The sequence below is a fragment of the Meles meles genome, chromosome 4, assembly GCF_922984935.1.
Source record: "Meles meles chromosome 4, mMelMel3.1 paternal haplotype, whole genome shotgun sequence".
NCBI classification, from domain to species: domain Eukaryota; kingdom Metazoa; phylum Chordata; class Mammalia; order Carnivora; family Mustelidae; genus Meles; species Meles meles.
Window position 1 is genome coordinate 102,409,187 of NC_060069.1, and position 14,554 is coordinate 102,423,740.

Here is a 14,554-nt window from a genome sequence, read left to right on the forward strand (position 1 = left end):
CTGGAGGCCACTGGATAATGTGGTTTTTTTCTTCTTGTTCTTATAATCAGTGTTGGGCATCAAGATCTGGCCCTTGAATCTTCTGTACACCCTATTATCAATGTCTCAGTTTTAGCCAGTTGCACTTAATTTTGACATTTTGATCCAACTGATGCAGAATGAACTTCTTGGTTCACTTTTTAACAATCTTGGGCTTCACCAGAGGTCTGAGGATGGTCGTGATGCCAAGTTAAGAGTAGGAGATGGCTGCACCCTCAGCAGGTAGCCCAGAGAAAGAGAGCCACAGAGTACATTTTGTTTTTCCAAATCAAACTACCTGTAATTTCAGGAACATATCATTGCTGTTTTGTTCATGTTCTACCTTCTTTTTAGAATTCATTTCTTGGTGCACCTGGGTGGCTCAGTCAGTTAAGCATCTCCCTTCAGATCAGGCCAGGATCATGGAGTCCCAGGTCAGGGCTACCTGCTTAGTGGGGAGTTTGCTACTTCCTGTCCCTCGGCCCCTCCCCTCCTCGTGTTCTGTCTTTCTCACTGTCAAATAAATCTTTTTTTTTTTTTCCTCATTCATTTCTTGGGGCACCTGAGTGGCTCAGTCTGTTAAGTGTCTGCCTTCCACTCAGGTCACGATCCCAGGGTCCTGGAATTGAGCCCCACTTTGGGCTCCCTGTTCAGTGGGAGCCTGCTTCTCCCTCTTCCTCTGCTGCTCCCCTTGCTTGTGCCCTTGCTTGTGCTCTCTCTCTGTCAAATAAATAAAATCTTCTTAAAAAATTTTTATTTCTTGGCTTCCTACAGAACAAACTCTTAGTCACCCTTCACATCTGATCCCAGGATTACTTTCATTCTAGTATTATTTTTGTACTTTGTGTGCATGTGTTACTACTAAGACATTGTATTTTATATATATTATGTATGTGTATTATATGTATACAGTTGTGTGTGAATATGTGTAATATACACACTCAGACACTGTATTTTACATTCCAGATGTTAGCACATAGGTGTTCAAATATTTATTGAAATACCTGATTTGTGCTTTGAATAGGCAACTATTATGTTCATAAAAACTTAAGAAAATTATAGATTCACACATAGAACTTTTGGACACTCTCTTTAATTTTCTAATGGAGACTTTGGAATTCCTGGGGGTTTTTTGGAATTCCTTTTGACTTACTATAGAAATTCTTTTAGCTTCTAAAAGCTTGTTGATTGTTTATAATCATGGTCTCATTTTCTTGACATTTCTATATAGCACTCTGTATCTTTGATACAACATGTTCTTTGCTAAATTATATGTACAAGTTGCTGTTACTCTGATATATTTAGAATATCCACATCTTAAAATAATTCAGAGCTAAGTGATCAAGATTACAGAAGTATTCCATTTCAGTCAGGCATATCATGTTCTTGAAAGATAAACTGTATTTGAAAGTGAATTTTGCTGACTAAGTTATATTTAAGATATTTCTTAAACAGCTACCAAACAATATGAATAGTATCTCAATTCTGTTTTGAAATACATATGTGTGTGTGTAAATATATATGCATAGAAAAATACAGGAAGACTGTATGCATCAAACTTATTTCTGGTAATAGTTTTTCAGGATATTTTCACTTCCTAAGTCATTTCTATGGTGATGGACTTTTTTTTTTTTTTTTTAATCAAGACTTGTATGTTTTTTAATTAGGCAGGAAAAGATTAAGCTGCCTATTCCCTAATGATTTAATACAGTGTTCTGTATTTGAATAGGCTAGATCTGCCTACTCCAATGGAAACTTTTTTAGTAGTTAATTTTTATTAGATTTCATCTAGCACATTGAACCATACTACCTTTTCCTTCTGTATGAAGTTAAGAAATACCTGGTTATTATCCTTTTAAAAATTATAAAGATACTTGAAGCCTGACAATTACCTAGAAATCATTTAAAGTTTTTATATATTTTTAAGTAATCCCTGTACCCAGTGTGGGGCTCAAGCTCATGACCCCAAGATCAAGAGTTGCATGCTTTTCCAGCTGAGGCAGCCAGGCGCCGCACCTGGAAATCATTCTTAAACTTTTTTAAAAATCATGTTCTTTCATTTAAAATTTAGAAGCTTGACTTGCTAAGTTAAATTTTTCTTTAGTGTTTACGGTTAGACTTTATAATGTGGTTTTTCAATGACTTTTGAAACACAGAGTCTGACTCTTTTTTTTTTTTTTTCCAAAGATTGTATTTATTTGAGAGAGAGAGAGAGAGAGAGAGATCACAAGTAGGCAGAGAGGCAGGCAGAGAGGGGGGAAGCAGGCTCCCTGCTGAGCAGAGAGCCCGATGTGGGGCTCGATCCCAGAACACTGAGATCTTGACCTGAGCCAAAGGCAGAGGCTTTAACCCACTGAGCCACCCACGTGCCCAATACAGAGTCTGACTCTTAATTGCAGTGGATAATTTTTAAATACCGTGTTCTGAATATAATAAATAAATCCTATATTATATTTAAAATATATTATTGTGCCAAATTTGGGATGCTATACTCAGTTAAAGAGTAGCATTATGCTAAGTGAAATAATTCAGAAAGACAAACACTGCATGATATTACTTACATGTGAAATCTACAAGTAAAAAAGTCAAACTCATAGAAACGGAGAGTAGATAAGTGGTTTTCAGGGTGGGGGGAATAGGCAGAAATTGATAAAAAGGTACAAACTTGTAGCTGTAAAATGAATAAGGTCTGACGATCTAATGCATACAATTGAAACTTGCTAAGAGAGTAGACCATTAAGTGTTCTTACAAAAAAATGCAAGGTGATAGATACATTAATTAACTAAATGATAGGAATCCTTTTGCTAAAGAAAAGAACACAAATTGTAGGTGACTTGTCATCCCTGTACTTTTTTTTTTTAAGATTTGTTTATTTCAGAATGGGGGAGGGGCCAAGGGAAAGGGGGAGAGAGACTCCTAAGTGGACTCTGCACTGAGCTCCGAGCCTAATGCAGGACTTGAGCTCATGACCCTGAAATATCCACCACCCAAGCAGAAACCAAGAGTCAGATGCTTAACCGATTCTGCCACCCAGGCACTCCATGTTCTCTGTATTTTAAGGGGTCTCTATTTTACAATACAACTGTATCTGCTTATAAAAGGTCTGTGAGTGGTAGATGATGGGTAAGTGAACCTAACTAGGTTTTAATCAGAAAAAGGTTTCAGTGAAATGTTATTTACTCAGTCTTAAAGAAAAGAAAGCCAGGATCCTGCTTTAATGAAAAGGGGAGTTGTTCTATGAATGAGATATTCCCTAGTTAAAGAGGACCTGAATCTCACAAAAGGAATTCATTTTAGATGTGAAATACTTAGGAGAGGCCACATTTACTCATATTTACTTTATGTGTCTAGAAATTGGAAGAAAATATAAAACTATTTTTTATTATGGTGTTTGCATCTTAAGAATTTGTGTGGCTACTAAGAAACTGCTCAGATTTTAAGAAAATGAATTCAAGATATACAAGGGTGATGGGTCATAGTAAGTAATAAAAAAAAAAACAGCATAAAAATTAAATAATTGAGGCAAGAAGGCTAAAGTTCCAAATGAGCGTTATGGTCTATATTCTGTTTTCTGATAACCTAAATTGTAACATTTCAGAGAATACCGTTTTTAAAATTACCCACCATTCTTTCATTATTATTATTAAGGATTGTATTTTTAAGTAATCTCTTCACCCAACATGGCCATGATTCAAACTTAAAACCATGAGATCAAGAACCTCATCATGTTCTACTGAACTGAGCCAGCCAGGTGCCACCCATGATTCTGATCACACACTTTTTGTATATTGTTTAAAGCATTTTTTTCTGTATATTAACAAAAGCTATTTTAGATATTTATATATTACACATATTTAGAATGTGTTTATCCCTGCCCCCCTCCACAAAACAATGTATCAGTGTTTCTCTGCTAATAATAATAATGTATCATGCATGCTTTATTTAACCAATTCTTTATTGAGGACACTTAGGTTTTTCTTTTTTACCATTATAAAAGTGTGATGATTAACATTTTCATTTAGTCATTCCTCCAATTTTCAAAACCTGTATGCATGGGGTGCAAATGATTAATTAGGGTGTGTTGTTTGCATTTCCTGCTATTGACTAATGTCGTTGTGATCTAGAACTAGCACCTAGCACCCAGTGAGTAGGACCCACATTTTCTAGCTACTTGGATGGCATCAGATTATTTTTATTTTTCAACTCATTTTTATTTTGATTCGATCTTATTTAAAGAATTTTGTCATCTTATTTAAAGAATTAAAAATCACTTGTGATTCTTAAGAAGGCCAATAATGTATGTAAGCAACTCTACTAATGATAATGTTAGTGGTATTCAGGTTTGTCTTTCATATTTGATCAGCCTTTAGTTTACGGTAGTGATACTGACTTGAGCTATTAAAAAATCCTTTCGTTGATGGCCTCGAGGTGGCAACATGGCTTTGTTACTGTGAGTCTGAATCTTTTTAGCCTTAACTCTTTTCCCATGGAACCAGTTGTTTTGATTACATACTTTTTTTTTTTTTTAAGGAATACTTCTGTTGCATTCTTGATAAGTAAAGCTCCCCCCCACCCCCCCATGTGGATTCCCTTGTTTCATTTCCAGAGATTCCAGATGAAGTCCAGGAATCTGGATTTGGAAAACTACCCCAAATGACTGTTGTGGCTTGTTCCTAGCTCAGTTAGTAGAATATACATAACTTTTGCCTATTTGGATTATTTTTTCAGGATAAGTTCCTGGAATAGGATTACTTCCATAAAGGAGATGTACCTCTCAGGCTTTTTTTTACTTTTTAAAATATTTTATTTATTTATTTGACAGAAGACACAGCGAGAGAGGGAACACAAACAGGGGGAGTGGGAGAGGGAGAAGCAGGCTTCCGACTGAGCCTCTCAGGCTTTTTGATGCATAGTACTAGAGTGTCTTCCAGAGATACTGTTTACATTTTTGCCATTCCCATTTGCCACCCCCTTGCCAACATTTGATACCATCAGTCCTTTTGATCAGTAATAGATGTTTAAATTTTTCTGAACTGTAAACTACAAGGAAAATTTTGGCATTTATATAGAATATTAGTCTGGCGTTCTTAGTAATTGTCATTTACCATATTTATCTCTAAATGTATGCAGTTGTTTGAAAGCTACAAATTGAATTTGGATGGAATGGCTGGCATAATCTTATAAATGGTAATCTTTCTAGGAGTATAAAGTCACTATGAAAGGTTGGATTTATCAGTCATGTAAAAAAAAACTTCGTAGTCTTCTAAGAATGTTCATCATAACAAATAAAGCTAATTATATTTTATTGAGTACATTTTGGTTTGTTCCAGTAGCCGGATCGAGCTGGGAGATGTGACACCACACAATATTAAACAGTTGAAGAGACTAAACCAGGTCATCTTTCCAGTCAGCTACAATGACAAGTTCTACAAGGATGTGCTGGAGGTTGGCGAGCTAGCAAAACTTGGTATAATATGTTTTTTCCCCCCTTCATTTGTTGTTGGTATTCTTGACCCTAGTTTTTAATATTAGAGCAGAGTTAACTAATTTAATTTCCTTATTTTACAAGTGAGGAAATGGGGGTGATTCAGGTTCTGAGAAAAATCTCGAAGAAACCAAGACAGTACTTGAATTTTAAAAGGAAATGCTAAATGTCTTCTCTATTTTAGTGTGTGCCTGTGTTTTCACATATTTGTGTTTGCTCTAGAAGAGACTTAAATCCCTAAAAAGTAGGAAATTTTTGAAGCTACTGCTATTCAGAATAGCTGATAAAATTTATGGCCAATAGCAGTAATTTAGTTCTTATATAAGGGGAGGAAGATTGAATAAAATGTTATTCTGTCTTTGAACTTTATATTTTTGTATTTTCCATGGCAGCCTATTTCAATGATATTGCAGTAGGTGCAGTATGCTGTAGGGTGGATCATTCACAGAATCAGAAGAGACTTTACATCATGACATTAGGATGTCTGGCACCATACCGAAGGCTAGGAATAGGTAATTTTTACTTGTGTTTTTTTTTATTTGTTTAGAGAAATGTAAATACATGATTACTGTTTCTGACCCAGTGAGTCAAACCATTTCTTTTGGGAATATTAGGAAAGAATTGCTGAATTATGTAAGGTTGAAAATAACTTTATTAACATATTTCAAGTGGAAGCCCTATATAGATTTGTTATCAATGTCCCTTTTGCTTTTTTCTGTTTTCCTTTTACATGGAAGGGCTTGTATATGTAAAGGTTGCTTTTCTGCTATGAGTTTTAAACATATGTAGATAATATAGGGAAAGAAGAAAATTTTTAAAAATCAGTGTCTCGTGTTTACCTCAAGTTCTGTTAAGACCCAGTAAGTGTTAAGATGGCAGTTAGATGTGTGAAGATTGATTTTTATGAAATTACTTATTTGTTGTTTGTCTTGTTAATAGGAACTAAAATGTTAAATCATGTCTTAAACATCTGTGAAAAAGATGGCACTTTTGACAACATCTATCTGTAAGTATAATGATATTTAATGTTCTTACCTAAAGAATTTAATAGACTGGCAATAGAAATCTTTACTAGAAACTTGAAAATTTGGTTACTTGGAAAAACCATGGAAGTAGTGGTTATAAAGTTTTCTTTTGTTTCAATAATAGATAAGGAATCTGAGATAAGACATTATCATTTTGCTTCATTCGTTGGGGTGGGAGCACCAAAGTCACAGAGTAAATCAAGATTAAAACTCAAGTCTTTACAATTGAAGAATTAGTATCATTAATACTACTTTTCTTATCTTATCCATTCTCTAAGTTCTGTTTAAGGTTCTCAGTGATATGTTCATTCGTAGTAGAGTTTAATATAATCAAAATCAGAGAGTACCTAGCTGATATTATATTAATATAATATCAGTATTATAGAACTCAGATTTAAGAGCCAAGGTTAGATCACAACTATGGATTTTTTTTATAATAAGGGTATTAAGATTATTCTCATTTGAACTTTGACAGTGGGAGCGAGTAAATTATATAATGCTATTTTGAAGAGTAATTGAGAAAGCTCAAACTATTTATTTTCAAAATATAGCATATTTTTTATAAATCAGGGAGTATATATTCAGGCATTTGAGAGCCTAGTTATGTTATTTTTCTGTCATTTTTCTTTCTGCATATGTTAATACGGTCTTTGAATCATCCTTATGGTTATTTCCCCATTTTTAGTTACTGGAATCTTTTTTCCCCTTGCAGTGAAAAATGTTATGCTAACTAGGGTACTTTGCCCTTTGTTGATTGTAAGAGTAACACTATTTCTGAGACTCCTAACCTCAGCCAGCTATCTTGCAAATGTAGTAGTTAGGTTAAAAGTGTACATTTGTCATCAGGTTTTTCTGAGATGAATACCTAATCTTTGTTGATTGCTAGTAATTATGAGGAGAATCTAACAGATGTGTGCAGTATTCTGGCTCTAACCAATCTGAAACTATTTGTGGAGAATACACAAAAGCTGATGAAATCTTTTTTTTTCCCCCCCTGATACCCTCCCATATCTTAGGCATGTCCAGATCAGCAATGAATCAGCAATTGACTTCTACAGGAAGTTTGGCTTTGAGATTATTGAGACAAAGAAGAACTACTATAAGAGGATAGAGCCCGCAGATGCTCATGTGTTGCAGAAAAACCTCAAAGTCCCTTCTGGCCAGAATGCAGATGTGCAAAAGACAGACAACTGAACAAATTAGAAATGAACTTTCTTGCACTTGCTTGTCGCCAAATAAAAGAGAGGCCCATTGATTTTTTTCCCCCCTCTTACTTTCTCCCCTCCTTCTTGTTCTTGTTCGTCCTCCTTTCTTTCTTTTCTTTCCTCTAAAAAATGTTTAATACTTCCAAGGACTTTCAAAATTAATCATGTTTGGATTGTTTTAGTTTTCTTATTTTTGTGAGGTGGTTTGATTGTAGGAAGGAGGAGGTATAGATCTGTTTGCTTTCACAGTTAAGATATATATGGTCCCAAAAATTTGGGTGTCAGTGTCAATTTTTTTTTTGATCTCCTGCTTTCACATTGAAGGGCAGAACCTACAAAATGTTGTATATATCAAAAGACAAAAAGAAACAGCAGCAATATCTTGTTCTGTAATTCAAAGACAAGTTTAGTGTGTTTGTGGTACTTTGGGTTTTTCGAGACTGGGATACTAATCCCTAGACATTGCCTTCACTCCACCTTTTGTCCTTCTGAGTGTTGTCTCAGGAGTTGGACCATTGTTATCCTTGTAAGAAATACTAAGCTTATTTTTTTTTTTAAGCAATTATTTCTTCCTCGCTGAGGGTAGGCGGGACAGTTTGGGTAGGTAGTATTTTACTTTGGTCTCGGTATTTGAGTTAAACTGCTTTTTGCTAATGAATGGACTGGTTGTGAGCAGGTTTATTTTTCCTGCTGTTGATTGTTATTAGTGGCATTAACTTTTAGAGTGTGGCTGGTGAGATTAATTTTTTTTAATATCCCAGCTAGAGATATGGCCTTTAACTGACCTAAAAAGGTTTGTTGTGATTTACTTTTTTGTGTGTATCCTCTCTTTTTTCGTGTCTTCAGTAAACCCACAATAGTTAGTCTAACTTTAAAAATGGGAGTTTATGTCCTTATAGGTCAGTACCCCTAAGATAAACCTGAAGCAGGTATTGTCTCTTGGACATATTAAAAAACACCTAAAAGGAAGGTTAGATGGACTCGTGGCACAATAAATGCATTTAATGCCAGCTAATGCGGACTATTAAAAGCAAGGCCACAGAGCATTTGATTATATAGGGAAGAATATCTAGACAGTATTTTTGAGAATAACATAGCTGTGCTATTGCTTATCTGTTGGAGAACATCCCAGATTTGCTTATTTTCTGTGCCTATGATACTGAGCTTAAGGATTTGAGGGGGCAATTGTTAAACATATTGCTTCTATTCTTGGGAAAATAGAAGTTCAGAAGTGTTAATAACAAATGTCACTGTGACCTCCTCTACTGATGGGACTGGTTTATGCCAGATCATTTTCTGGCACATATGGAGTGGCTTGGACGGCTTGATAACTTTTTGTAAGATAGGAGACATCTGAAATTTCATGTTTTCCTCCATAGCCCCATATCCAATGTTTAAAATTTTCTAGATTGCCAATATTAGTGGCCCATGAAATTGTTCTCATTAGACTTTAAAACAATGCACAGGGCTTGAATTTTCTTGTCATTTGACTTTAAAGGGAAGTTTGATTCATATTATTTATCCTTATGTACATTCTGATAATAGCAATCTCATCTCTCCAAATATGTTAAATGACAAAATTACACAATGTTGATGCACATTTTATAATCTTTCTTGAGAATGTGAAAGTACAAAGTACAATAGACTTCAGCAATCTTGAGTGCCAAGAGTAATGCAGGAAAAGGGAGATAGTTGAATGAGTATATAGGATTTGAATCTTAAGATAGTAAAAATGTAGAAAGACCGTGCTGGTTTCTTGGGTATCAGTTTCTTCAGCAGTCCGAGTATAAGCTTAGAAAAAAAGTTAGCATTAAGCACCTTTACCTTCATGGATAAGCTTCAGCTTGCTCTTGCCAAGAGAAGAGTGCTTGAGTTACAGAAGGCATACTCAGTTTGAAGAATTCAGCCTTTTTGTAAACTTCCAGATATCAAAATAGATTTTGATATATAAATGAGTTTTCTGAGATGACACTGCCTCTATTTCTATAACCATTTCACCAGGACTATCTAATCAGTCCTATGAATGTATCCCTAAATGTGGTTATTGAAAACTGAATAGCTGCCTCATGACAATTAAGTACATGTTATTTAAGGAGGGAAAAAAATAATAAATTTTGAATTGAGTATGTAGGCTCCCTATCATTATAGTTTCTTTTTTCCACACTAGACATAAATTGTATGTTTGAAAAGGTTAGTTGTCCTACATCAGACTTGTTTGGAAAGGGTTAATTGTCCTACATCAAACTTGTATTAAGTAATTCCATCCATTTAAGGAAAAGGAGGATGTAGAAGCTGGGCTCACATGCCTATGAGTCAGTAAAGACTCAAGTAATGTCCCATATTGAGTTGGCTATTTTGGAGCATAAAAATTGTTGAGGTAAAACAATTCTATTAACTGGAAGATCAAAGCATATATCCATCATATTTTTTAGGACAGATAGTTTTTACTATGGGGCAGATAGGTAAAGATTATCCTTATGGTAATTGCATTTAGGTTCTAAAGAAAAGAATCTGCAGAGAAATCTATGCAATAGATAATTTGTCCAGACTAGTTTTCATTTGGGGAAAGAAGTTCTAAAATATCCCCAAAGCAGTTTATTCATCAATTGAAAGTCCTCCAAAAATAGAACTATTGGGAAACTGTGGTTTCTGGGGTGGAAGAGAAAAGCTCCCTCAGTTTTTTGGAGGGAATAACTTTAAAAATACTTAAATGGCAAAGTTTACTTGGTGCAGTTAAAAATTAAACTTGTTGATTTTAACATTGCTGTTACATCTGAAATAAACTTATGTGATGTTCTGGTAGTAATCTATGATGTCTGGTAAATGTCAAAGAAAACCCTGCACTGTGTTGAATACTGAGATAGCAGTTACATGTAGTCATTGTTTACTCTTGGCCATACAATTTTATTTACTTTAACATTTCTTTAAGATCTAACTTAAAACATTAAAATGGGCCAAGTGCTATCCAGGCCTCCTAATTCAGGCCTTTTGGAACTTGCTAGGAATACTGTTGGGTATCTGCAGTTCTATCCCAGTGTGAGAAAAAATTAAGATCCAAGGAGAGGTCTTACTGCTGGGAAGTTTTAAATGTAATTATTAAAAACAACTGATACATTAAGCTATGATCTAATTAGTGTGCATTGACTACAGGTAATGTGTATTGAAATTTTTTCTTTTTGTTAGCAGTGTGGAAGGAGTTTAGTAGTTGAGTGAGTTGGGAATGGCTTAAATCTTTTTCTGAATATCAAAGAAACATGAACTTAATATTTTGTTATTAACATAAATTACTTTGGTTTCTTAGAAGTGTTGTGATTAGAATTTTGCTCCTTCAGGAAACAACAGGTGATCTTTGCCCAACGTATCTTAGTTACTGTGTGGCACATCATCCCAAAAGTCAGCAGCTTAACCACAAACATATTTGGTCACCCTCAGTTTCTGAGTGAGAAATCCTGGAGCATCTTAGCTGGGTGGTTCTGGTTTGAGGTATCATCAGGTTGCAGTGAAATTCAGCCAGGGCCACATCATTGAAGGCTTGACTAGGCCGGAGAAGTGACTAATAAAAAAATTACTTGCTCCACTGGAGGGACTCAGGTTTTCACTTAGACGGGTGTCTCTCCAAGGCTACCTGGGTGACGTGGTATCTGGCTTCCCTGAGAGGAAGTGATCCAAGAGAGTTACCAAGAGAGCCATATTCTTGTATGACCTATCTCCAGAAGCAACATATTTATTTCTGCTGTATTCTCTTGGTCACACAGACCAACCTCTGTACCATCCTGCTACAGCATGGAAAGGGGAGACACAAGGATATAATTTAGCAGGAGGTGCGGATCAATGTGGACCTCTTACAACATTATGCTTAGAGAAAATGTTGGTTTTTTTGACAACCAAGACAAGGTAATTGGAAAGCTTCTGTTACCTTACTCTCTGAAGGGTTTAGTTCCTAAATGAGGGTTAGAAAACACTAATTTACTATTCAGAGCATGAAAGAAATAGGAAGTAGACCGAAAAGTTCTAACAGTTGAGTTTCGTTGGCTAGGTGATGGTATACAGTAATCTGTCTCCCAGATTGTGCTTTTCTAACTGGGTGATTTGAACATTTCTGAGTTGGGTACAGCAATAGTAAGCAGTGGTTAGTGGTTAGCTTATAAGAATTTTCAGGGAATCATGGCAGAGGGTCCTGAATTGTATTTCCCTTATAAGGCTATACCATAGGAATTTAGTGCTAGTTTATGTTGTTACATAACTAACATAATACCAGGGGAAAAGTTACATACAACCAAGTAACAGACATGTGGAAAAAAGGGCTTGAGTGAGATTTTTAAATGTAGGTGTAATTAACTTGATAAAACATTGAGGAATGTGACATCAGAAATAATCAGTTACTGGGAAAAATTCTCAGCCTTTCCAATTTTCTAAAATACTTGATTCCTTAGGTTAAAAAAAACCTAGAATCAAAGTTTACTCCAGGAATAGTTGGGAACATAAAGTTATTATGAAGCAGTCACTACTTAAACAGCATAGAATTTAATTTTTTTTCTTAATAATTTCTATACCTAGTGTGTGGCTTGAATTTACAACCCCCAAGATCCAAGAGTTGCATGCCCTACCAAGTGAGCCAGCCTGGCACCCTAAGCATAGAATTTAAATCTCAGAATTAATGGCCTGTTTTATTACTAAATGCTGATGAAATCTTAAATTCACCATTTGGGAAGCTCCTGTACCAGGATGGAATATTTTGCAGTCTGTGAACTTTGATACTCCTGATTTATTGAAATTTACCACAAAGTTCTCCATAAGGATTTGAACCATCTTTTGAATCATATTTGTCACTAGCAGTCTCCTACACTGAAGTATACCAAAACTATTAGGTACAACATGCAGGTGAAGTTTGAATACACAAGTTGAAATAATTTTGTATATAAAACAGTGAAATCCAGTAGGGTGACAGTAACATAGGACCCTCAAAGCAGTTTTGTAACTTTCTTTGTTCTTAACATCTTCCTGTGTGAGAAAGTTACCTGCCTTTTGCTGATATAAAAGTTAAAAATTATTTCTACAAATTAATATTGAGCACCTAATATTGTAAGCTAGGCAGGTAAGAGGGCCTCTTTAAAAGGAAGCAAAATTCTAATTACTTAGAATTCATGTCAAAGTAAAGGCTTGCCTCTACTAAAATGAGCAGAGCCTCCAAGGATGTTGACTTTACCTTAACTTTGGAAGGGACTCGGTTAAGATGAATGTTCCCTACATTGACTTGCTTTCTCATAACACTGGTCTGGGTAAAAACAAGATACGGAATTCCCATAGGCCAAGACTAAAAGTAGGAGAGGGAGTGCAAAAGTGATAGAAAGATGTAATAGAAAACATTGAGCTTACTTTGTAGAGGTTCTGCTTTTCTCCCTGGACTCGGCCTATCCCAGTCTAAACTTCCTTGAGGAAGCTACAATTTAGAAACAGCAGACTAGCTCAAAACTGTCAGCCAAATTAGGAATGACCTTCTACACAATGTGACCTTTTGCACCAGAATCCAGAGTGTAAACTTCTGCATCCCTAGGTCTCCATCATTTTGGTTTTTGATCCCTAACAGACCTCTTCCTCTAATGACGGATATTAAGAATGACCACTCAGGAGCGCCTGGGTGGCTCAGTGGGTTAAGCCACTGCCTTCGGATCAGGTCATGATCTCAGGGTCCTGGGATTGAGGCCTGCATCAGTTTCTCTGCTCAGTGGGGAGCCTGCTTATCCCTCTCTCACTGCCTGCGTCTCTGCCTACTTGTGATCTCTCTGTCAAATAAATAAAAATCTTAAAAGAAAAAAGAAAATCCACCCATTGGGGACTATTTATTTGATTATGGTTAAAACACTATTAACTCCTGCAGTTGTAACTACCACAACTATCCCATACTTACTGGCTTCCCCTTTTCTTGCCAAACCTTTCCACCTACAAAGAATTGTCTAGGGTCTTTACTCTAAATTGAAATTCAGCTAATAATACATTATGACCTGGGGCAAATTTAGGGCATGGTTCCTGGGTTATTGTCAGTCTTCAAAATTTAAGAAAATAAAGTGCTCTTTATAACATAGGGCTAAGTTACACTGCCTTACATGAGATTTGGTCGGGGAGTGTACCCACAATGGGTCAAGCACTAACAACAGAGAAATGAAAATGATGGGCGTGGTCCCCTACCCTCATGGGAACAAATATTTTAGATGCCATGAGGTAGTATGTTGGAATGGGAGGTATAATACATTTTATAGAATTTTGAGGAAAGCACTTAAGACAGTTTGACTTTGGTTCTCAGTACAAAATGATTCTTGTTAATACTGCCCTTTTTGCACAGGTTAAAAAGAGGATAGTCACTGCAAATGCTATAAAGCTTTGGAATTGAAAAACCTAAGATATCTTAGCAACATTTTAATACAGAACCAACAAAGTTTAATAAACACTAGACACGGGGCACCTGGGTGGCACAGTTTGGTAAGCCTCTGACTCTTGATCTCAACTTGGGTCATGATCTCAGGATTGTGATGTCGAGCCCTGTGTTGGACTGCACACTCAGTGGGGAGTCTGCTTGAAATTCTCTCTCTCCCTTCTCCCCTCTCCCCTGCTCTAAAATAAAAATAAATTTAAAAATACATAAAAGCTAGATACAAGCATCAAGAGCATTCTGTCAGCACTCACCAGCTGGAAAATGAAAACTCACAAAGGAGTAAAGTAATAAAAACTCAGTTTATATAAGACAAGAAGTTCCTTTGGAACTTACTGAGAGAATTCATGGAAGAGAAGGTAATGCCACATTCATTGCTGTAAAAGTATAAAG

The 14,554-nt window shown here is 35.7% G+C and overlaps 1 protein-coding gene across 2 annotated transcripts in view; it reads left to right on the top strand.

Moving 5' to 3' along the window:
- NAA50 (N-alpha-acetyltransferase 50, NatE catalytic subunit) overlaps positions 1–10,540 on the top strand; it is a 36,190-nt gene extending 25,650 nt beyond the window's left edge. Inside the window, exons 2-5 of one of the 2 annotated variants that reach the window (XM_046002812.1) lie at positions 5,353–5,486; positions 5,897–6,016; positions 6,444–6,510; positions 7,546–10,540. In XM_046002812.1, coding sequence (XP_045858768.1) covers positions 5,353–5,486; positions 5,897–6,016; positions 6,444–6,510; positions 7,546–7,723 — 499 coding nt within the window. In that variant the 3' untranslated portion in view covers positions 7,724–10,540. Of the gene's footprint in view, positions 1–5,349; positions 5,487–5,896; positions 6,017–6,443; positions 6,511–7,545 lie in introns of both variants that reach the window. The other variant, XM_046002811.1, reaches the window with a different exon arrangement.
- The last annotated feature ends 4,014 nt before the right edge of the window (positions 10,541–14,554 follow it).